General features: G+C 39.9%; 1 protein-coding gene across 1 annotated transcript in view; it reads left to right on the top strand.

The window, feature by feature from the left end:
* The window catches only part of MAD1L1 (mitotic arrest deficient 1 like 1), a 353,651-nt gene that overhangs the window by 12,862 nt on the left and 315,537 nt on the right, over window positions 1-25,252 (top strand). The window contains exon 10 of the mRNA XM_027656701.1: window positions 24,749-24,835. Coding sequence (XP_027512502.1) covers window positions 24,749-24,835 — 87 coding nt within the window. The remainder of the gene's footprint in view (window positions 1-24,748; window positions 24,836-25,252) is intronic.

The following is a 25,252-nucleotide window of genomic DNA, read 5'->3' as shown; positions in this document are numbered from 1 at the left end:
ACACCCCATACTCTTCATTTTTATCTTGTTTAATAGGAGTTTTTCACAGCCTGGTTCTTTTCTCCTCACCCCAAGCCTTGGAATTCCATTCTTGTTATTCCGACTTTCCCCTCTGCAGCATGTAGAATATGCCCAAATAAAAGATGAGGGTTCTTGTTCTATGAGCTATTAATCTAGATAAGCCTGTTTTGCTGCTGTTTGTCTGTGTTTGGTTGATGTTGCTTTCGTCCTCTAATGAATTAGCCAGGTGATTTTGCTACCCATAAACAGATACAGCCTGGAGTACAGAGTGATGTAAAAGATGTGCTTCAGGTATGGGTTAAAGATGAGGCAGTAACTCAGATACTGAATGTACTGATAGTCATTGATAGCAGCTTACAAGGTTTAATGCTAAATTTGTCTGTGTTTTTCTGAAAGTGGCAGAAGATGGCAAGTTTTGAAAGGTTGAAGTTTGGCTGAAAAGCTGCACAAATTGGTGAAGGCTGACAGGTGGGCCACAAACAACAGCTTCAGAGGAGTTTTAGTCCAAGCTTTTTTTCCTTTTTTGGTAGAATAAATAGTAATGTGTGAAGTGGGGGTTTTTTTGGTGGGGTTTTGTTTGTTTGTTGTTTTTTTTCTTCAATCAGAAGTAGTGACTATATGAAGATTTTACATATTCACCTACTGGGCTCAAAGATCTTTGTAAATGCAGCAGAATTATTTTATATCAATGATCAAATATATTGATCATGACCTACTTAACTTGGTCTTTACTTTTTGGAGCACCATTTTCTGTTGCCAGTAGTGCTGTCAGCTCAGGCCTGATGTTTGTGTGTGGGATAAAGCAAAAGATTTTGTTCACAGTACTCCTGAGAATCACTTCAGTTTTTTTCCATCACAGGGGCACAGTGGAGAGATGAAATATCTTTTTCTGAAGGGCTGTGGAATACAGGAAGGAAGTGAGATGAGGTTGATATATCAGAGAGAAGTGTGCTTGGACTCTTCTGTGGAGCTCTGAGACTCCAGTCACGGGCTTGGATGTTCTCGAGTCGCATCTCATTGTGGTTCTGTTGTAAGGCAGGTCTTGGCCCCTTGGTGCTGATGGTGTGAGGCTCATCTGGAGAGACTCTGAATTTAGTGAAGCCTGGATTTGGAGAGTGCCTGTAGTGTCCTTCAGTTTGCAGGGTCGATCCAGCTGGCTGCAGCCACGGTGTCACATTAAGCTGCCATGGCTGTTTGGTGTGCTCCCTCCAGGCCTGTGAAGAGAAGTGCACGTTTGACAGGAATTCAGGCCAGTGCTTAAGGACCATTTTCCCGAGGTGGAGCCTGCCAGCTGCAGACAGCAGACACTGATCTGCTGACCTGTGCCTCGAGCAGAAGAAGTGAACCTGTTAATGCTGACCTGGTTTTCTTTCTCAAACATCTGTGGGTTGGCTGGCTGACAAATCTTGGGGATAACTTCCTGCAATGTCTGAGACCAATTAAGAGGAGGAGATAGTGTGAATGTGCATGCATTTCCTCTCTAAGAAAGGGTTTAATTAAGTGGCAGGCATCTCTATTTAGTACAGTGGTTTGCACAGTTGTAATTCATAATTACCCAGGTGCTACACTCAGTACGGGAAGTCCTTCTATGCACATTCTGCTTTTGGAGTTGGGGGAAGGGAGGAGAGAGGGTGGGAAAAGGGAATCGGATTTCTTGATTCTGCATTTAGTGGTGGATTAGTGCTCTTTTTTTTTCAGTGAATAGAAGAGAAGGGAGAATATTGGAGTTCTCTACTTTCCTTTTTGAATCTTGATTAACTATGCTTAGCTACTGTGTGCTCTCTTCCATACAAGGCATTGAATATCTTTGCAGTAGTGAATGAAGCTCATAATCTTTTCCTTTCTCATAAGGTAGTAATTTATCTTTCTCTGAATGTCCATTATGAGTAAGTGGTTACTGGTTTAAAAAAAAAAAATCTGTTGACAGATATACAAAGCAGTGCATGTTGAAATAATTTGAATTACTCATGTTATTCTGGATACCTAATTAACAGCAACCAATCAAGACAAGACTGGGGGTTACTGTTGCTAGTTCCAGTAATGCTGTGATTCTGGCATGATCTCTCCGTAGTGGAGCAAGTATTGTTACTGGATAGCCTATTGTAACCCTGTGGTCTTTTGTCACCAAGCAAGAAATCAATCTAATTAAAAGCATTTGATGCTGGGTGCCCTCTGTAACTGTACCACTGACCTGAACTAAAGTGCTAATTTCTTTTTTAGGGGGCAGTTAGGGGTTGGGTTTGTTTGAGTTGGCTACTGGTGGCCCCCAGCTTTAGAGCTGTGTCCCTGATTGGAGGATAAAATTAGGATTAGCATAGTATGAGGATATTGAAACTTCATGTTGTATGTTTAAGTTTTTTATAACTACTTGTAATTTATGATCTGTGAACAGACTGAAAATTGCATGACTGCTGTTTACAAGATTCCTAGTGTAAAATGAACTGTCTCCTCACAGTGGGAATTCCCAGGGAGCCCAATAGGGAAATATAAACTATGGAGGGGGAAACACTAATTTAAAAACCCCACATCAAACAACAAAAACCAAAACAACACCAAAAAAAGCACTATGCTTATTAGAGAAACTTTCATAGTTATGAGGTGTCAGCCTACCTCATGGACAGGTTATCTGCTCTTGTCCTCTATAAGCACAGTATTGCATTTTAGTGTTTGCAATCCACTGAAGCTGAACGTTTGAGAAATGGTACCTTGTGGTCTGTGAGCTCTGGAACTGAAAGAGGTGGCCCTGCAGAGCAAAAAAGCAATCTAGAATGGGAAACAACCTTCCCTTCCTTCATCAGGTTTCCTCTGTAGGTGCATAAATACTTGTGTGATTCCAAAGCAGGGAAAGGGGACGTGTCAACGAGCAGCCAGGTTTGGAAGGGATGATGAGGGTAATCATTGTTTATACAGAAATAAAGGTTATGTGCTCAGTGTTTGTAGGACTTAGGTGTGAAAGATGAAAGCACTGCCTTAGTAGCATTTAAAATCTTCTTGAGGGAGAAGTACCTGAACAGTTCCAAAGGGGATCTTTGGCTTGAGAGAGAGTGAGGTTCAAGTAAAAGAGAAAACTGTTTGTGGTTGTCTTGCACTAATTGTACGTGTGCCAAAGCCACTCTTTACATGGAGAAGTCTTGGAGGAAGCTGTCACCTATTGAATGTGACATGGAGCATATGCTGGAATATTGCTCTAAGCTCTTCTGTTCTTCATTCTGTTATCTTATTTTCAAATGTACATTATTCTTCACTTTCCATGCTGCCCTGGGTTTTAGCTTTCCTTGACAGAATGTGTATCATGCTTGGTAGGGAGAAAATGCTCCTTTGTAATCTCAGATTCTGAAGTTCCAGGCTTCACAGTAGTCAGATGCAGATTTCAGACTTCAGGCCACATTTAGGTGTTGGGAATAATGCATTTAAATACGATGTTTGGAAGTGTGGTGTCAAATCTGTGCTTTAGCCAGAGTTTAGTCTTCTCCCATTCTTATGGGGTTGATCCACTTAATTTCATTATGGCAACCATCTGGGCCTCTTTTCATAGTTACCTTAAAATATTGCAGGTCTGTGTCTGACAGTTCTTCACTGAAATGCTGGGCAAAGCTTCCTGCCATATTTTCCTATCTGATATTAATTTTCTCTAAAAAAACGCTGTACTTATCTCTGATGTTCAAAAATTATTAGTGTTCTTTCTCCTTTGCCATTAATGCCTTTTATTTCCGTTTGAATAAATCAGAGTTAATAAGTCTGGAGGCTAAAGGAGAGATAGGAAGGGTGTAAAAACATAAGGGATGAGCACCTGACAACGGGGCAGACTGAGGCTGTAATGTATAATCAGAGAATCAGAGCAAGAAGTAAGCAAGCTCAGATCAAAAATATCTCTGTCCTTGCTTTGCATTTCAAAGCTCTGGGAACAGTTCAAGAGATTGTCTTCCCGGGATCACAGATCCATAATTCTGGAGACAGAAAATCGTGTTGAACAATAGCTTAGCACACTGTCCATCTTCTTTGGTGGAGGAATATTTGAGGAATTTCAGTAGTTTGACTACAGGAGTTCAGTGGAGAATAATGACATCAAAGAAAAGATGGACCTTTCTTACTAGGGTTATAAGAACTTTATTTTGGAAGTGAGGATGCCAACAGACCATTTTTAAAATGAAAATTATCTCTTCTTTTTCCATTGACTCTTTTTATTAGAATATAGAGCATTACCCCAGCTTGAATATAAGGTGCATTCCCCAAAACAGTAAACTCAAGGCTCTTTTTCCATGAGGATCAGGAGGGTTTTAGAAATGTGTGCTGGTGTTGTCTACTGCATAGCAAGTGATTCATTTGCCACGGGGGACTTGCCAATCAGACACTTCATTTTGAGTTGCTGCCATATTTCCTGCAAGTATAGCTTGAGACACTGTTGGAAAACAGTTGGGTAGAAGTTACTTGTTTCCTTCCAGCATGTAGTGACCCATGTTATGTGTAAATGGCTTGAACTTCGGTGCTCACTCTGCTGTGAAGGAGAAGCTTTCAAAAATACAGACACTTTTATAACGAGCCACTTTCCTTGCATTAAGCAGCCCTGTTTGCCTTAAAGTGAAATTATCATTTAAATAGCAGAGACTAATCAGCAAGGGGATGGTTTGCTCCTGTCAGACAGCTCAAATACTTGTGCTTGATTTTTATTCAGCCTCTCATTTGATCATTTCCACAAAACCAATAACCACTATAATCTCCAGCTCATTTTTAATTTTACCTTTCCATTTCCATTTTAGCATCTTTCAGTATTTCAGCTCTAAATTTTCTGCTGGGGCTGTCATTGTGCTCTGCCTCCCCTCTCCCTTAAATGCTCAGTGCATTATACCTCATTTAGCCCTGAAGTTTTGGGTTTGCAAGGAAACTTTTAAACAAAAGTGTACATCCTGTACATACTTATTGGAGAGGATTTTGTTTTAGCAGTGTAATGCTTTTTCAAAACCTTTCTCAAAATGGACAGGTCTTCTCTGAACAGAAGCAAACTAAAATGCAAATGTAAGGATTCAAACTCTTGTATGGGCTACTCCCTTGTACTCGTGGGCATGGCCTTTTAGCTACAGGTCAGGGAATCTCCCTTCTTCATTGGATCAAGAAATACCAAGATGGATTGTGCCAGACTAATGTACCAGCTTTCTTTGACTAGAGAATTGATTATCTTATGGAATAAATCACAGTAAATCTTATTTATTAGAACTTCATTGAAAGAAGAGAAGCATTTGGGAAAGTATAAATCATGTGGGAGAAGAAGGAAATTAATAGAATTGTAGGATGTATAAGGAATTGTTTAAGCAGGGATAGATTTAGTATTGTTGGAAGGAAAATGCAAGGATAAGTGGAATTCCTCAAAGATTAGCCTCAGGATCTGCTTTATTTAGTATTTCTATTAATGGTTTTGGTGCAAAAATTTGGTGTGCGCTGATAAAACTTGGCTAATGATGCCAAGTTCAGAGGATTCATAAATACACAAAAGCTGGATATGCAGAACTGAGGGACCCTAAGGATTAGAGTGCAGAAGTGGGACAAAATTCAAGGAAACAAGGCACAATGCTCCATGGAACTGGGAGCTGAATGCAAACATCTTTTCTAAAATAGAGCACATGCACTGGAAAGAACTGGAAGGGCTTTGTGCTTGTTTACAGTGGTGGCTGTTCTTTCTCACACACAGGATGCACCAGGAGAAAAACTTCCACGGAGGTGAAGGTGTTCAAGAGCCTCTGTGGATGGTCTGGCAGATGCTTCTGGGAGTTCTGGTCACCCACTGTGGGGGAAGATAATGGGAATGCAGAAAGGGGTTGCTGAAAGGAGCCTGGGAACCCACTGAACCAGTGCTGAATGGAACAGCCTCTGGCAGAGTCTGGTGGGAGATGAAATTGCTGCCAGGAAATACATGGATAGAAGGGAGGAGAAGGAAGGGGGGGGTCCATACCAGTGAGAAAAAGAACCAACTTTCCTTAAAACTTGCACTGGCATTTAAATCAAGTCACTGTAACTCTGCCATGAATGCAGCTAGAAGGAGGTTCTAACTTGTAGGAAGACTAAAGTTCTAAATGCAGCTTTTAGTGGAGTTAAAAGTACCCAAACTACAGCTCTACAGGAAGAGATGACTTGACAGCAAAGAACTAGACAGGACCTAAGCTAGAAGATCCTTTTGAGTCCCACTTTCCTGTGAATGTGTATGTTCCAATCTGTAAGCAAGGGAACAGCCACAAGAGTAGGAAGAGGGGAACAGTGCATTTTAGTTTGGAATTGCAGGCTTTATTTAATAACAGGGTTCTGAAAACCGGAGGTGGGGAAGCAAAATTTGGGGGTTAATGAGTAAAAGTTAGACCATGTCCATCTTCCTGCCCACGCAGAACAACTACTGTGGCTGGGGACCTGAAGCGTGAGAGCAGCTGACCTTTGTTAGTGTTGAGAAATAAGCAGTTTGCTGAAAAATGCGCTGAACTATTAAGAAGAGCTTATCTGTCAGTGCAGATAAGACCAAAATATGATTTGTATCATCTGAGAAGCTTTTCTGAGTGTGTTTGGTGCAGGTTATCTTGATGATGTTTCGAATGTGACTCACTCCTGGTTAGTGCTTCACCTCATCAGTGCTTCACCCTAGAACATGGATTTGTACTTCTGATGGGAGCTGGGAAGGGGCTGCTTTAATCATCTGGTTTTGTTTTGTCATTGGTGCAGGAGGAAGTTCTGCAGTGGATCAGCCAGGAGGGGTCTAATTTTCAGTTTTAATTGTGCCTTACAGCATAACAACACCAACAAGGGGCAGGAGAAAACTGGAAATGTATGAACATTAAACTGCATCAGTTTAAATGCTTCTGTTCTGACAAGCTTACTTACATGCCCTGTGATATTATTATGTAAGCTTTGTCCTTAAACTCCAATCTTTCCTCCCTTGGGACTTCTTTGCAAGTGAATATTTTTGACCAAAGCACGTGTTTACCTGGGCTCTGTTCTCTTTCCTCACAAGCTACTTTACTAGAGGGAATATGCTTGTAAATATACCTTTGTCCATGCACTGCTTGGAGAGAAGCACTGTACAATGTTTCCCAACATTTCTTAAAGGGCACAGTGAACTTGAAATGTTAGTGAGTTAAAAGATTAATGTGATAAGTGCCTCAAGGTTCTCTTGAACTAACTGTGATTACATAAGTGTTGTTTGTATTCTAAAATAACTTATAGCATGGAAATTAGCATGGTGGATTGGATTATTTACTCATCCATCTCTGGTCCTGTGTCAGTGGGATCCTGGGCTAGATAGGAAAATCCAGACTAATGTGCAAGACCTGAAGCAGACGTTTTTAGAATGGAAGTTTGTCAACTCTCAACAGTATGAATTTTACATAAGCATAAAGATTTTTAGTTGGTGCCCTTCATCCCTTTAAAAAAGTAAAAACTCTCACAGATTGGAGCTATTATGTGGTATGTGCCCAGGATAAATAGAAAAATGTTTTGCTTTCAGCCATAATGTTTCTTATTTCAAACAATATTCAACAAAGTTGTAAAGTTATTAGAGAGAAGTGAGCTTCCTAAATTGCTACTGTTTATATAAATGATGCCTTTTTCTGTTTGAGACAAAATGAAAAGTGTTTTTTGTCTTAACCTAAAAACAGCAGCCTGAAGTGAGCTGCCTGAGGGAGGGCAGACACTGCATCAGGCTGGCAAGAGCACTGGGCCTGTGATAATTGGCAAGTTTCCCATTTTGAAAGCAAAGGTGAGAGGTGTTGAGGGCTGAGTGGGTCCCTGTATTTAATGACCACTCAGAATCACTGTCTGGAGGTTGTTTTCAAAGTGCTGACCTGAGCACCTGAAATAAGAGCTCAGGGCTTCCGTTTTCAAATGAAGCTTTCAGTGGGGTTAGAACAGCTTGCAGGAAATGCAGCCAGGCCTTCTCAGCAGAAAGGAGATAAAACCTGCCAACTATTCCACATAGCCAGGGCAGTTAAGAGGTGGAGGTGTATGGAAACTTCTTTCCCTCCCTAGCCTGAAGTAAAATTCTGGGAGTGCATTGGCAAAGCTTGTTTTTTGAAATAAATGTTCTGCCCATGTTTTGGTCATCATGTGGCAGCAAAATGTGGTTTTTTTTCTGATGAAACCATGTCTTCCAGAATGGCATTGTTGTAAGAAGATGATACATTTTGAATGGTGTGTTTGAAACCTCTGCACAGTGAAGCTGCTCTCAACTTTTGCTGCCTCTTGCTTTAAGCAGAAACAGATCTGTCAGAGAGCCTAACCTTGCAACGTGGGTACAGTTTTGGCTTTTCTAGAAATGTATTTACTTGAGATTTCGAGCATCTCTTCTCTCCTTTTCTAGTACCACTTGGACTCAATGCTTCCTGACTCCCTTTCTCTGAATTATTCTCAACTGTCCTGTCAGCAGAGTTAACAATTGCTGCAGTTCTTTGCAGGGAGTAATGGGCGACTATTGCAGGAACCATTTTCTGGCACAAGTTGTTCCTGTTGGAATTGCTTTTGAATTCTCATTACGCATTTAAACTCATTTCCAGAGATACTCTGAAATGAACAATGTAGTGAAAGGGAAGATCAATCTTTTGGGTAGGAAGGAATATGAAATTCTGGATTTTCTTGAGTTATTCCCTGCTGACCAAGTTGATTTATTTTCTGTTTCAATGTAACAATCATCCTCTTGCTGTGACAGACATCAAGCTCTTCAGTAATGGCTTGAAATCATGCTAGCTTTTCTACAGAGGACAGTAATAGGGTGTCTGACTGAGGATATGTTCAGTATCAGTATCCTCAGTTAGAGAAGTCAGCTGTTCATCAGTTAGCTGGGACAACTTTCAGGGTTCCTTCACAACTCTGGTCTTGCCTGCCTTCAGAAGATGATGCTTTGACCTAGTTATGAATTTTGTTTTCCTCAGTTTTGCTAGTGTGTTTGAAACTAACATTTCCGACTCTGTGCTCTTTGTATTCCCAGAGATAAAGCTTTGTGGCTTCAGGTGGTTTTCTGCAAATGTAGCAGCCAAGGTTGATGGCATCAAGCCTATTTTGTGACAAGCCTTTCGTTTAGGCCTGATGGTTTCCAGTGTGACTTTGGCAAAGACATCACCTGCCTTCTGGAGAGCTGGCCCACTTGTCAAGGTCACACAACACCTATTGGCTCACCTATCTGCAAGTAGCTGGCAAGGGGAAATGCAATTGGCACTTTGTAATAACTGATATATTTGCAAGGCTGATAGAGAGGAAGAGTGAAAAAGTGGTCTGAATTAGGTTTTTTTTCTAATTGGGTAGACATAGGTCTTGGAAATATGTGTGCTCCTGTCTTTGTGGCTTATGGAAGCTGCTAAAGATAAACATGCTGTTTTCCAGTGTCTTTTGACTGTAGTTAGATAGTTAAAATAGCTTTTTTCCCTTTTTTTATCCATCTGTTTTTTGTATCCCGTTCTGTTATTTGCAGTGTCCAGGTCAGTAGAGTTTCACAGAACCACAGAATACCAGGTTGGCAGGGACCTTGAAGATCCCCTGGTTCAGCCTTTCATGGCAAAAGCCTGGTCTGGACAAGATGGTCCAACACCCTGTCAAGCTGAACTTTAACAGCGTCCAATGTTGGGGGAAACTTTAAGTAAACCCTTTGCTGTAGAGTCAGACCTTCTGTTTTGGGTTTTCAGGATGTATATTAGTGAAGTGTTTGCCAGAAGTGACTTCCATGGTGTGATGTTAGTAACTAAGTGTCAGACACGTCTGGTAATACACATTGTTAAAAGAACTGCATTTTTGTGTCTAAGGTTGTAAGAGTTGCAAAATAAAAATCTGGCCCTTCAGAACTGAACCATCATAAGGACAGTTAACAAAGTTTTAGCATCTTTGGCAGTCCATGGCTTTTGTCAGGGAAAATGGGATGCTTTTCGTGTTAATTTTGGATTCAGTTCTATGGTGGGATTAAATAACTACATGGAATTTGATGGAATTGTATCTGACAAGAATCTTGCTGACAGCCTCCAATTGTACCTGGGTTGTCATAGTTTGAAGGAGCTGTCTCTCACTAGGTTGTTTCTCAGTGTTTTCTGTGCTTGGTAATTTGGAATTGTTAGGTTTGTATATGCTGTCCCCTGCATTTTCCCCCCCTTGCTGTGCCAGGGGAGTGCAGGGTCTGAGCTGAAACGAGAAGGAAATAACTACCTTCTCCTCCTCCACACACTGCTGCGTTTGTCAGAGGCAGCTTGAGGGCTCAGGTTGTCCTGCTGTTGTGGAAGAGCTGCAATTCTCTTCTCTCTGAACAATAAGCTTTGTATCTGTTTGTACAGTAATGAACTGCTTTTGTTTCCTTCAGGAACGTGCTCTGCTGTCTGGAGCGTTTCCATTTACAGACAACCCTTGCCAAATTAATTTTATTTAATTATCTCCCAGGGCTAAGCTTGAATACATTTTGTGTTAAATTCACCGTTTCTCCCTCTTCTGAACGAAATGGACTTAATATCCTTGTTAAAATCTGATTAAAACTAAAATTGAGTTTTTTGAAGTCTGATTATCCCATGAAATGGAATTTTTAAACCTAATTATGAATGGATTTGCATACATTCTTAGCACCATTGAAAAGAAAGTTGAAATAAATTTATTAATGAAATCTTCTGCTGTCTCTTTGGGCCATGGCGATTGCTGGAGAGTGAGGGAGGAGGAAGGAAGGCGAGAATGAAAACTCTCCCTCTTTTGATATATATCCTCTCCCCCCTCAATTAATTCCCGAGCTGGTTTGACCCTGTCTCATTTTTATGCCTCTCTGCCACACAGCCCAATTTAGGTAATTGACGGCCTTTCAGAGGGTAACTACACAGTTGAGCTGGTTTCATGTATTTAAAGCCTTTGTGCTTTCTGAAGAGAGGATGTGGGGAGGCAACATTTGCTTCAACTGTTTTGTTCTTCCCCTCTTTCCTGAGGTGGCCCTGACACCAAATCAATAGGCAGCTCTCCTTTCTCCTTTCTGAGGAGCTGTATATTGGAGCATTTATTTTATACCCGATAAAAAATGGATAGTTTTTCAGACTGTGGTGAATGCGCGCGTGGGATTTGTGATTTTTATTTTTTTTTTTTTTTTTATGTAATTCCCTGGGTTTGCAGCAAAAAGTTTCTTTGTAGGACACATTCGAATCTCTCACTGCAGTAATTGTGCCCATCCCTTCAGGATTTTGGGAGTCCTCTTTAGGAAAAGGAGTGCCAATGGAAGTTTTGTCTGCTTGTCTGATCTCAGCTCTTAGAAACCAGTGCAGAGGGCAGCAGGATGCCCGTGCAGGGAGGTGTTTTGGCAATTCAGAAATCCTGGTCTTGATACACTGCTCTGCAAAGAGTAAATACTCACCATGTGGCCAAGTGTTCTGTAAGCATTTGCAAAGTTACTTTCAAGCAGAGAGACTTGTTTTCTACATGCCGTTTGTGCTTTCATTCTAATCCTGTCTTTGCTCAGGTTAAGTACTAAACATACTGGTGGTATCAAATTCTACAAGAAATGCGGAATTCTGGCACTGTTTCTCTGTGATGCTTCTGAGGTGAGGAGTCTTAGGAGAGAAGTTGTGGCTCAGCAGAGGAAGGAGAGTTGAGCTGAGATTGGAGAATGCTTTTAGCTGGCATGTGCTCAGGTTGTAAACCAGAATGGGTGAAGCAAATTAAACATTTTCTTGGTATGTAACAGGAAAACTTGAATTCAGACAAGCTTTGGAGGAAAGTAGCTGACTGAGGTAAGTCTGAGGTAACCAGGGACTTAAAATTATTTTATGGTTTAATGACTGTGGCTTTCATTTGTGCTTCTCGAAACTGTTGTCCCCAGATGCGTTTAGCATCACACTTACTGTGTAAACAGGACTCCCTCTACACTTGGGTTTTAAATGCTTTGCAGTATCCTCCCAGTCAAGCTCAAGTGGAATCTGAAGAGTTAAGATTATCTGAAGCACCTTTTCCTCAGTTGTGGAGCTGTTGTAAAAAACTGCAGTCACAGTAGCAGCGAGCCGAATCTGAAAGCTGCAGATCCTGGAGAAGCCAGGAGAAGATCTCCAGGAGGGTAGAAGTTTTGAAGGCTTCTAGAAGACTGATTTTTAATTCTTTTATTGTGTTCTGGTTGGTTCTGTACCATCCATTCACCAAAGGAAAAGCAACTGGTTGTGGGTAGTCCTGCATCATAAAGCATGATGAAATAAGATCTTGAAGGTAAATGTGAATGCAAGGAAGGATGTGAAGGTGGAGTGAAAAAGGCATGTTTTGTTTCTTTTAACTGAGAGAAAAGAAGCTCTTCTGTGGATACATTACAAATTGTGACATCTAATTTATCATGTAATCTTATTAGTGCCTTCTCTGGTAGCTTCAAGTATTAAAAGTGAGCAAAGCTTGATGATAGCAGCAAGTCAGGGTGGTGTCCAAGTGCCTGTGACACCAGTGCAGTCCTTACCTTAATCTCAGTCACTGGAGCCTGTGGCAAAGACAGGGAAGCCATAATTGCCTTTGACTGCTCTGAACTGGGTGCTGGAGGAGGCATCTGAGCTGAGCAGGGGTTTTGAGAGTGAGTTGGCAAAAGAGGAGTGATTGCTGAAATGCCACTGTTTACATCTTTAATGCAATTACACTTTAGCAGTTCCACTTTCTGTGAAGAAGTCTTGAATTCTCCTTCTGTCTCCTTCAGCCATGAATTATTCATTCCTTATGGATGATGGTGATTGAGGTTTGGCTTTCACAGGCATGTTTATTATGCCCACTTAGCTCTAACTGCTTTGGCACTCTCCAAGACTCAGTTATTTTCCCAGCATTTGTCCTTAATGTTTATCGTTCCTCTTGATGTTAAAACTTTTCGAGTATTAATTCAACTGTAGTTGTGGGAATGAGAGTCTGAGGGGGTGGAGTGAGTTGCCTTTTTTTTTGGTTATTGTGTGGGGTTTTTTGTTTTTGTTTTTGTTTTGTTTTGTTTTTTGTTTTTTGGGTTTTTTTGTTTGTTTTTTTTGTGGGAAGCATAAAAAGAGCTTTTATTTAGATCTGTGGTAATTGCTAAGTCTGAGGGCAACTGCTGTATTATCACCGTGTGTCAAAGAACTTAGAATATGAGACACTTCATGTGTGGCTTGGGAGATTTGCATGTTAAGGAAATAAAGCAGAATTTCAAAATGAGGTGGGATTGATGTGCTCTGCCCTTGAGGGAGAGTGGTTCTGAGGGCTGGTGAGATTGGGATTTTGTGTGGTCTCTCTGTAATACAGGAGTGCCACCACCTCTGTAAAAACAGTGACACTCTGGGCTCTTCTGTTCTGACAACTTGTGTCATCTGGTTTGAACTGGGACTGCAGCGTTGAGGTCTTGGTGTGTCTCATGTTAGTGGAAGCCTAGAGCTGATGTGCTAATGGGCTTCCATAAAACTTTGGGTTTGAAATGTTATTTGTCCTTCACTTTGAATATTAAATTTTTAGAAACTTTCAAAAAAAAAAAAAAGAAGTATGAGAGAGAATTACTGCATTTGTTTAAAGTTCTGAAAGCTTTTTTTAGCTAAACAGTTCAAAGAGCGCATCTCACTAATCAGAGGAATATTTTTGCGTCCCCGGGGTGGTCACAGTGTTTTAATTGGAACTCGGGCTTCTTTGAAGTCCTTTTTAATCCTCCCTGAGCTGGGGGAGAGGGTTTGAAGACAGCTCTGTAAATCTGAAATTTCTTTGGTTTATTTACATGTGTCTGGGGACGCGTGTAATTCGTTTTCCTGGAGTGAAGTTCACTTGCCAGCTCATGGACAGCTGAGTGGGAAATGTGCTTCTTTAAGTGGGGAGGCCTGAGACAGAGGCTGGGGGTTCTGGATAGTGAGCTAAGGTTCTCCTGGATTTGTTAAAACCAGGAATTGAGCAACAGGCTCAAAATGGGAAATGAACTCGGTGGGAAATGATATAGCAGCTAAATGTGAGGCTGAACTAAGCAAAAAGCTAGGATTTAAACTCATGTTTTAGGATTAACTAATTAGTATGGCATTCAAAAATGGTGTTGCATACTGATATTTGCCTGCTTTAACACTGAGGAAACTGAAGATTTAGGAGACTACTTAGGGTTGACAGCTTTAACCATCTATTAAATCAGTACGGGGTTTAATTTTCTTACACTGGAGCTGGATTAGAGGTTTTTGGGTGTCCCTAGCCAGATTGCTTAGTCTTTGTGCCTCAATGTCTAAAATTCAGGCCTTGTTTTGGTCAGGTTTATAGAGGAATCTAGTGTTACCTCAGGTGTATTATGCACTTGATGTATCTACCATGAAAGGAGCCCCAGTGGCAGCTGATGCCTTTTGTGCCATCTTAATACAAATACCTTGTACGAATCTGTGGCTACTGACAGCACAAGCATTTTCCTGAGGCGTTTTCTACTTTATTTGTTCTGCTATTGATTTTCATGATAAATATAATCATTTATCAGCCATGTGTTTTCTGTACTTCAGTAAGGTTTTTAACCTCTCACACTTGCTGAAACTTGGATGTTTTATGTTTTGCTTCTGGCAGAGGTGAGACGTGCTGTGAAAAGCTTTGAAATCTTTGACTGAGTTTGGATAGTTTTTAATTAATTGAAGCAACAGGCTTAACCTCAATTTTCTGTCTGAAAGAATAACTTAGTATTCCAGTTGAACATAGAAGCAGTATGCTTTTCATTCTTTCTAAAATTGTTATCATAAATTTACCTGTGACTGATGTTATTGGCTTGATATTAAAAGAAACAAACAACCACAGTTAAAATAACTTCTGCTGTAGCTTGAAGTTGCAGTTTAAAGTGGCTGTTCCTGCCATGACATTGAAGAGGTGTGTGATCGTAATCAGAAGTAAATAAGAATAATATATGGGATGTCAAATCACTTTATATAAAAGTATTTGAAAATATGGTCTAAACTCTCCCGAGGACCTGTAGCCAGCCATTAATAGTATTTCCTCTTGCTCAAGATTAGGGGTTTTATGTTACTGCTGGCTAATATTTTCAGTTGATAAGGGTCTGGGAAAACAACGTGATCAATAAAGGTGTTGAAAACAACACAAGAACTTAGGTAAATTAATATTCTGCAAGTATTATCTCAGACAGGTGTCAAAAGAACAAGACAATCAATTTAGTGCTATCTGTAAAATTGTCAAGAGTGTATATTGTGAGTACCTGGCCTTGGTTGCAGTTTGAGCTCTCTTGTCAGACAGGAGCCCCAGCTCTCTGGAAAAATGATGTCTTTGTGTTAGTAATTTCCATGTGGGTATTTGTGCCAGAAGGGTGTGTTGGATACATGTGAACAGTATTTGGTTTTAGTTTTTGGAGGATTTTTGTGTCTTGTCCCTGTGTCCCACTCCTTCCTTGAGAAGCAGCTGATGATGTCTGTTCTAGGCTGGTCCAAGTGTCTTCAAATGTCTTGAGAGTGACCTCATGGAATGGAACCAGCAGAGGTTCAGTAAAATTATATCAGTATTATTAACTTAGACTGTTTATTTGCATAAATATTGTTGTATAATTTGAAATCTAAGGAGATAAATATTTACTTCAGATCCTTCAGTTGTAACCAGCCATCCCTGCTGGCTCTCAGCTTGGTGAGAAGCAAATCTCTGAATGAGGTTTTATTCATTGACGTGAATGTTAGAAGTTTCTGCCTGATCTTCTGCAAGTTTCATTTATTACCTTTATTTTTTTGGCTGTCAGGATGCTTTCCCAGCTTTGTGTAATCCCAGTAATTGGCCTGGAATAGTTTTCAAGATTTCTAATGATCCTCTGTTGACTATCTCTTTGTAAGATACCACATATGTCTGTTCAGAGTTTGTTTCCAGTGAGCTTATCTTTCTATTTCAGTCTGTGGTTTTCAGATATGAAGTTTTTGTTTATTACCATTTACAACTATCCAAATGACTTGAAAATCTTACAGTTCTAATCCACATGGTTAGAATTAATAATTGGTATTCTGCTGTGATTCTGTTCTTTAGATTCATTTGATTTCAACCCCACTCCCCCTGTTAGCCCCCCTATTCACACTGTCCTCTTTGCCCGGCCCCAGACTGCCACAATGATTGTTCCAACTCCACTGACAAATGGAAACTATAGGAAAAACAACCCTACTTATGACTCCCTAAGAGAAGTTTTTATTCATTTCATGGTGTTATTTTTCCCTTTAGCTGTTGTTTTTTTCTTCAAATTAAGCTCATGATTGGGAAAAACACTTAAAATAGGTTTTGCTGCTGCTGCAGTAAAATGAAACATTACATTATTAAATGTGTTTACATTTTGTGCTTGAAGTCTTAAGGGCAATAGGTATGAAATTGTATGCCACAATAATTTCCTTTCAACATCATCATTAATATATAATTACATTCACTAAATTGCAAATTGAGAAAAAACATTTGCTTCTCTAATTGTAAAGATTGTGCTGATATCTCTGTTAGTGTGAGAGCAGTAACAGCCATTTTTTAAAATCCTTTTTGATCATTTCCAACTTCACTACTTCTGTGCTACTGCTGGTAAATACTTGAAAGCTGCTTTAGAAGTTTGTGTGGTTCTTTTTCTTTTTTTTCCTTTCAATCTCTGATCTCTTGAGTTTAAGACCTTAAGAACTCTTTGTTTTCTTATATTGTAAAAACATAGGACACAGAATATTTCATAGCTTTGCAGATACACTCCACGTTTCTTGAGTTGTATGTTAAGTGCCTTCTTGTTGCCTTATATAAACAGTTTCATTTTATGCAAGTTTAAGCCAAATTCTTTTTTGTTACAGCATGATTGAAATATGTGGACTATCTCTCCCTTTTATCTTGCTTTTCCCATGGGATGAGGCATAGCAAGGCATGCTGCAAGAAGGAATTGATCTCTTCTGTGTCATAATACCAAAAAGATTGGGTTTTTTGGTTTTGCCTGAGGAGACAGTCAAGAACAGGGCATGGCAAACTGTGCTTTCATTGTTTTGAGAATGCTAAGCATAAATAACAGTTTTAGGGTCACTACACTTTTTATTTTGTTTTTATGTCATATTTAGGCTAGAAATCATTAGCTTTTGTGCCAAAAAAACCCAGAGTGGCAGCCGAGTGGAAAGCCAAGCATGTTTTGCTCTGGTTGTACCCTGTGGTCAGCCTTGTGCTGTAATGTGGAACAGCAGAGCAATTAAAGGACATCCCTGTGGGCTAGCAGCAGTACAAATGGAGCTTGTGTGGGGATATACTTGTCACTAAGAAGAGCTCAGGATAATTTATTCTGTTTTTTTCTAGTTAACTCTCTGTTTTCCCTTCTTCCTCATGTACTTTCTCTGGTGTAGTACCTTCTGTTTAAAGCACAGGTTGGATTTGACTCTCAATGAAGTCTAGTCTTGGCAGTGCTCAAATAAATCTGTGAGAGGTAGCATAGAATCTATTCATCTACCCCAAGCCCCAAAATAGTGACTTGATGGTGAACCTCTTGCAATACAGGCAGCAACACTGACTTCTGCCCACTTTGAGAGCCAGACTGACAGTTCCCACGTCCCACTCCTGAGCCCCTGTGGCTGATGTTATCTGACTCCTGGAGCCCTGGAAGCTCAAGGAGAGCGCATATTTTGATGAGAAGAGAGCTGAGACAGTTAACACCTCCTTGGTGAAAGGGGGAGTTCCAGCAAGATGGAGTATGGAATGGCAGAAAACCTGGATGGGATTTTATCCAGAGTATAGAATGGGGGAAAACCCGGACTGGATTTCCCAATTAAAAAAAAAAATTAATAAAAAAATGAAGCATTGGACTTGATGATCTCAGAGGTCCTTTTCAACCCAGCTGATTCTATGATTCTACGATTCAGACCTTCAGTGACAGAAAATGAACCGGGCAAAGCCAGTGGTGGCCACTTTAGTGGCAGCAAGCAGTTGGATTTACTCTGCTGGTCTCACCAAATTGCACCAGGGCAAGAGAAGTCTGGAAGTCTACAATGATGGTTTGTGAGCTGGACCCCTTTCTGAAAGGCAACTCACTCTGTGTAGAAAGTGCAACCATGTGCTCTGATACTTTTCAGTCAAACTAAAGAAAATTAGGCATTGGAATAAATTGCCCAGGGAGGTCTCTGGAAGTGTTCAATGGGTATCTGGATGTGGCACTTGGGGATGTGCTTTAGGGGTGATTAAAGTCGTGCTGGGTTGATGGTTGGACTGGATGATATTGAAGGTCTTTTCCAACCTTGATGGTTCTGTGAAAATTGTTTTTGTTTCATCACGACCTCTCAAAGCTCTAAATTACATGTCATGTGGTTGAGCATGCAATGACCTGACTTCTACATGAAGACTAAAAAGAACTCAAAAGCTGACTATTTTTATCTTCCAAATCAGCAGGGTTGGCACCCCTGTGTATACATTCCCTCTGCTTGAGGGCTGTTAAAGCCTTTCACTTGTGAGGTTCTGTTCCACTGTGCAATGTGTGTGCTTATCGAGTTTCTGTGGTTTGTTCTGTGCTTGCTCTTAGAGAAGTGGTAGGGAGAAGAAAGAGGTTTGGACTGTTGAAACGTCTGCCAGATGATTCATTTTTTTTTTTTCAGAAGTAGGATTAATGTTATCTCCTTGAACCCTTAATTGTATCTTTAAAGTAGAAGTGAAACTTAAAAGATGAGTTGTTATGATGCCATATCGTTAACTTTGGGAGGAAAAAACCTTTCTTCATTAAAATCCAAAAAACTATCAACTGGAATCTAAGACAGTTTTCTTTTTTTTTTTTTCTTCCCTCTTCAAATTACGGCTTGATTGAATTAATTGCTAATTTTGCAGTTGCTTCAAAAGAGACATATCAATTGTCTTTAGAATTGTCAAGACACTTATAAACACTTAAAATGTTTTCTTACAAATAAGTTGTTCTTCTGCTTCAAGTGGTTAATGGGGACATTTGCTTTGGTAAAAAGAAATTGGATTTGTTGATTCTATCTGTACACAAATAAGAGTTTTCTAAATGAAGGGAACCTCAGAGGCTGAGATTGTTTATTGCTTTCACTTACACTTCAGATTTCCTCTGTTTGCTTTGTACATAAAACATTAAGCAGGCACTTTACTGGAGAAACAGTCTAGGAGGGTATACCTTTGAATGACTAAAGATATGTGACTGCTCTTCAAAACATTTTAATCGGTGGTACAGAGCACTAAATGTGCCCTAATTGCCTAGAAATGTTGAGAAATTGTTTCTGTGCCTAATGTGTGTAGGAGATTCTGGACCATATGGATTGGTTAATGTAGTCAGCAATGGAAAGGGAGCATAAAGGTGTGGAGATATGAACAAACAAGTGTAACTACCTGGACTGGAGCTTGAAGGGGCTTTTTTTCTACAGGTGAAATGCTGTTGTGAAACTTAACTCTCAGAACTTCCAGGTCGGGACACCAGATTTTAGTGGCAATGTTTTCCTCTGGTCTGGTGAAGGAGAGCTGAGGAATGCTCCCAGGGAGGTGATGCATATTTTGAGGAGAAAGGGATGTTAAGCAATTCGTAGCTTTCTCATGCAGACTTGGAGTTAATACCAGCAAATTAAACTGAAGAATTCTGTGTTACTGTATCCTGGGAAGTCTGGATGTGCTGTTGTGATTATTGTTATTTGCTGAACTTTCTTGAAGGGTGAGTCCTCCCAGGAACTGAGCTGCTTTTGGACTTGGTGAAGCTTCAGAAATAAACAGGAGTCCTGTAAACTAGAGATAAAGGAGTTAAAGCAGTAGTGGAGCTCAAATATACAAAAAGGATGTTTGAGACTCACTTCAGACATAAGGCAAAAGACTATTACAGACACTATTACAGGCCTTTCTAATCATACAGAAATATTTAAAACAACTAAACTGCCTTTCCAGAAATCTTCTGTTGTTGTCATGTTATCATTCTGTGTTTTGTTCTTCAGATGTTGTTGTTTTCCTACCTGGGAAGAAGATTAAATTATTTTTTAAAAGCAGAAAAGGTTCTTCTTTAGGAGAGGAGAATTTCAGAATCTGTTTATGTTTCTTATACATAATACAAAAAAAGATAAGGAACAAAATAAATATTTTATACTTTTAGGAGATTGCCTTTAAAAAACCAAACCAAACGCCACAAAAAACCCTGGAAATTGTTTTTCATTGAAAAGAACTAAACAGATGTGACCTCTGTTTCTGTTCCTGATTCTCTTAACAAGCAGTTCAATAAAGACTTCTGTCTCTGGTCTTTATCCATTTATTGTGCTGAAGTGTAAAACCTAAAATACTGTGCCAAAAATCTGGTAATGTTCCATTTCAATTTAATATGACTTAGTCCAGACAACCAAATCTGTCATTGTATATTCATACTGAGTTAAAACTATAAAGAGAAATGTTAATCCAGCAGACTTCCAAAAATAAGTTATTCTGAGTAATTTGGTATTATAAATGTGATATTAGTTTGGTAGTTTGAATGAAATTTAATTAAAAAAAAAGGCATTGAAAAACTCAGTTCTCCAGATATAGTTGACCAAGTGCCTGCTTTTCTCTTTAGTTTTGCTTTTGTCTTGCACTTCCATAGTTAAAATTTAATGTTGATCTCTAGCTACAATGAAACCTCTCCCTTTGCTGTGCATTTTGAAACATTTTCTAGAAGCAACAAGAAGTTGACATTCTAATAAATTATAAATTAAAAATTTTTTTCTTTAACATTTTCATCTGCTTACTGAGTCTTAGTTTAATGTTACTTCAGCAGCTAATTCTCAGTGTGTCACTGTCACAGTTCATACTGAAATGGTAATAGATCCTTAACTAAGAACAGGGCTTTCCTCCAAATCCAGTGAAATGTCAGTTGTGTGCATTTAAAAACAAGGCATAAAAAATAGCAAAAGCTGTTTTCCTTGTTAAAAAATGTACCAGTGGGTGCTGAAAGTCATTGTATGACTTGGTTGGACATCCCATTAAGTTAATTTTTCACTTCATTGCAACAGTTTTAGGTTTTTATCATTCTTAAATTGCTCCTTTTCAAATTACCTGTGCTCCAAAAGAAGGCAAAGAGCTTTGGTTAACAGCAGTGTTGTGCCTCTCCTGCCTTATTGTGCTCTAAGCTATGCTGGACTACTTTTCTTGTTTAGGGCAAAAAAAAAAATCTTGTTTCCAAGTTGGGCTTAAATTCACCTGTTTGGTTTTTTGATTCTTGCTTAAATGTTATTGCAGGAAGAAGTGGGGTCTGGGAATGGGATGGTGGGACAGAAGAAGAACATTGGAGCTTTTGGCTCCTTGTGCCTTGCCCAGGAGAAAGGATCTGAAGTCAGTGATTTCTTCTGCACCTGCAGTTTGGAAGCCACTTTGTCACTTGTTGTTCACATTATCTTTGTGTTTACAAAGCACGTGACTCAGTTCTAGTGACACACTGCTCTCACTCAGACCATCCCGTGTGTCCCTTCACAGGATTTTGCACGGCTGATGCAGACCAGGTGTGGGGTTTTTTGTGGTTCCAGGGGCTCCATCATTCCTTGGGAAAGGAAGCTACCTGCAGCTTTACAGGGCAAACAGTGACAGTGCTGAGCTTTTCAGGAAGGAGTTCTGGGTCTGTTCCTGTCAGGAGAGGGTTTCAAACTTCCCTCAAGGAGCTGTGGTGATTCCAGTAGTGTTGGTAAGCTGTGTTGTCACACAGGTGCTCTTAAAGCAGATTTCTTGGCTTTCTAATACTGGTTTTAATATCAGCTGTTCCATAGGGAATGGAGGGAGCTTAGCAAAAATGATATACATCAGACAAGGCTCTCAAGGCCAGAACATGTGTGTTGGGATGCTGACAGATGTCTCTTTTTACTTGGCATTGTTTTCAGAAACTTTTGAAACTGGTTACAGCTGGTTGGTGTTTGTGGTGCTTTGGGATTGGACCAATTCTCTTCGAATTGAAAGCTCTGATTTAATATTAGTGTGCATGCAGTGTCATTCCTCTACTTGTAACTGTGGAAATTTGGCTTTTGCCAAACTGTTGGTGACCAGGGTAGGATGTAGACCTCAGAAACAGGCTTTGAAACCTCCCAGTAAAGGTATTTGACAGCAGAGTGCGTGCAAGGGGTGTCTTTGTTTCTGATCACCGACATGATTTAGCACTATAGAAAGTAAACTTTTCTTTGGAGGGGGTTAATACCCATTGCCTTTGTTTTCTCTGCTGCTCCACTTAAAAAAAATAAAGTAATAGAAGGTATCTAATGCCAATAAAACATCTTCCAGAATTAAATGTAAACTTAAGCTGCCAATTGCTGGAACTGAGATTGGAAGCTGATTGTTGGTTTGAATGGCCAAACAGATGAGAATGATTGTTTTTTATTGGAAATCGGTCAGCAGCTCTCATTACTAGAAATCTGTGGCTTTTATAGTCCTGTCTCATTTTACTATTGGATTAATTTCAGTTCCCTGTCTCAGTCCTAATACACAATGGTATGAATTTCTGAGAAAATGGGTAAAAAATTGAGGCAAATACATTTTTTTGCACATTAGAAAAAGAGAAATCTGTGCTGTTATTTTATTGATGCAGGGTCCAAACACTGTTGTGGGGGACTGGCACTCAACATGGCCAGAGAGATGCCTGATACCTTGTGGTAAATCTGCTATATTTGGGTGAATTATGAGAGGTTTAGAACTGCATTTTTCAGAACCTTGTTGTCTTGGCATTATGCTGTACAAAAACTGTTCCTGTTGAAATTGGTGTATCTGCTTAGAGCTTCTCTTTGCCAAACAGACTAAGTGTGCCCAGTCCATTTCTGTCTCGTGTTTTCTCTCTCTCTCTTTTTTTTTTTTTGCTTGTGAAAGATGGTGAAGTGGAAAGCAAAAACATACTTTGTAAATTTTTTTCACATCAGAATTAATACCAAGTTCCCTTTATCCTTATCTCTAGAATTTTTAGTTAGAAACTACTGTGAAAAGAGAACATCTACTTACTTAATTAATGAGGAAAAAGTCTGAGTCAGAGATCCATTTCCTGCAAATAGAACCCATGTTGAAATCACATTGTAGTTTTACAGATTGCTCTTATAGGATTTTTGTTGTTAGAGCAGTGTTAGATTTGAGCTCTTCAGAGCTGAGAGTCCCAGAAACCAGCAGAGTTTTGCTGTTGCTCCTGGATTATGTGGAGATGTGACTTCTGTCAGACTGGGTTGAATTATTTCTCTGGTGCTCTGATACTCAGCCATCAGGTACCCTCAGTAAAGAGCTGGGGAACTGCTCAAGCTGAGGATCCCTTCAGGCTCAGGTACAGGAGTTTGAAGTGTTATTTAGTGCTGCAACACATTTGAAAACCCAGGTGCATGTTGGCTTAAAATTGACTTATCACTTCTACTAGAATTTGAATTTTAGATGTTTTAGCCAAGCCATTTCCAGGTTGTGTCTTGGTTTCTTCTCATAGTTTCCTTGGCCATTGAGTGTGATGTCTTTGAAGAATAGTTTCGTCCTGTTCTGACTGGTTTCTTTGCTGCAATGGGAGAACATGTCCATCTGTTTTATTATATATTGACTGTTAAGACTTGGACGTAACACAAATTGTATTAGAGCCCTCAAAGCTGTCTGCTGAGGAAGGAGACAAGTGTGCAGTTCTGAAAGTGAAACACAGGAACTTTGCAATTGGGACTGCCAGAATTGAATCCTATCTGCAGCAACTCAGTGTTTAACTAATTTTCGCTTGACTGGAAGTGACAGATGATAAAAGAGAAAAAGTGATACCTTTTCTGATGTGTATAGTTGGCTGAAAAGTGTTATCATCAGAGAAATTAGTTCTAGATTCAACCAGAATCCCAATGGTCAAGCTAGAGGCACCTCTCCCTGCTCAGTTTTTGGAGTAGCAGGGGCCTTATTCTAGTGCTATATTTGAATAAAGTAAAATCTGACCAGGCCTAATTTCAGCTGCCAGCAAGAGCGAAACCTTGACTTGCATCTTGGGGCCACAAGAGCCTGTGTTTCTACAGATTTCATTGCTGCAAAACTGCCTTTCCACTCGCTCCCTGTGAAAAACCCCTTCAAGGTTTGGGTCACTTTTCCCTTTTGTGGGTGGTGCATCTTGTGGAGCAAAAGGATGTATGTACCTGGTACATACAGGGACACCCTTTCCAGCTTCCTTTCCTTTGGGGAAGTGTGATATAGATGCTTCTCTTTTGGATTGGGGAAACCTTTCTGATGACTCAAGACAAAAATATTTTCCTAATTTTTATAAGCTGCCTTCATTTAGAGTGACTTAAAGAGACTCATGACTTAAAGAGAGACCTCTGAAAGAACACTTTCCTCCTGCAGACTGCTGATGTGGTGTCTGGGATTGTCAGATCTTTAAGAATTGGTCATTGGATTTGATGAAAAAATAAACCTATTCCTGACAACTGTAGATCTATGGAAATCTTTGATGTCATTGGCAAGGGAAGGTTGTCAGTGATACTTGAAGTGTTACCTAGAGCTCTTGGATTTTTTCTTCCCTCCCATGACTCTGGAATCATGTATGAAGGACCCTGAAGTCAGCACACTGGTAACTGTGTGACAACCCTGCTTTGAATCACCTGTGATGTACCTGAACCTCTACACTCTGAGTGTGTTCAGCAGTAGCCAGAGTTGTTGAATTGTACAGTCTGTATTTACATTTATTTCCTCCTTTTCTTACCCTTGTAATATTAATCCTGTGATGGCTTTAATAACACAGGATTTTGTGTGAGCCAGACAGGATGCAGCTCTGAGTTGTTCTAAGGGACTGCAGCAAACCTGGCCCTGGGATATTGCCTTGGCTGCCTTTGGTGAGACCTGTTTTATGGTTATGTATGGAATGTAGTTTTTTAACCAATGATTTGTTAAAAAATTCCTGTTTTGTTTTAATTAGGACACCTGATGATCTCTCGAGGCAAATTGTGGCCCTTCAGCAACGGGAGCTTGCACTGAAAGAGCAGAACTCCACCTTCATGAACAGGTGAGTGATACCAGTGGTGGATGCTGATGGCAAAACTCTACCGTAATAAAGCACTTAAAAAGGAAACAAGGACTGCAAACTGAGAGACCAACTCTTTAGATTTCCTTGCTCTTCCATGGAGCCTTCTGTGCTGTCTTCTTTCTCATGCTGATTTGGAGCTTTTTGCTTACTTAAATCCTTCAGGGGAAAAAAAAGGTGAAGAACTGTGAGTGGATACAGTTATTTGAAGAGTTATTTGAGTTTTATGTTACGAGCTGAAGTGTTTGCAAGGGGAAATGAATTGCTTTCCCAGACAGTTTCATCTGAAAAGGGAATGTCACAGCAAAATGTGCAAAGTAGCCACCTGGGTATGGGAAAGGGAGTAAGGGCTCTGAGGACTGTGAAATGAGTTGTAAAAGGACCAGTTTGTAGAGATGC

The sequence above is a fragment of the Corapipo altera genome, unplaced genomic scaffold (assembly GCF_003945725.1).
Source record: "Corapipo altera isolate COAL_440 unplaced genomic scaffold, ASM394572v1 104, whole genome shotgun sequence".
Classification (NCBI taxonomy): domain Eukaryota; kingdom Metazoa; phylum Chordata; class Aves; order Passeriformes; family Pipridae; genus Corapipo; species Corapipo altera.
The sequence above is the reverse complement of the archived record's forward strand: the minus strand, read 5'-3'. Positions and strand labels throughout refer to the sequence as shown.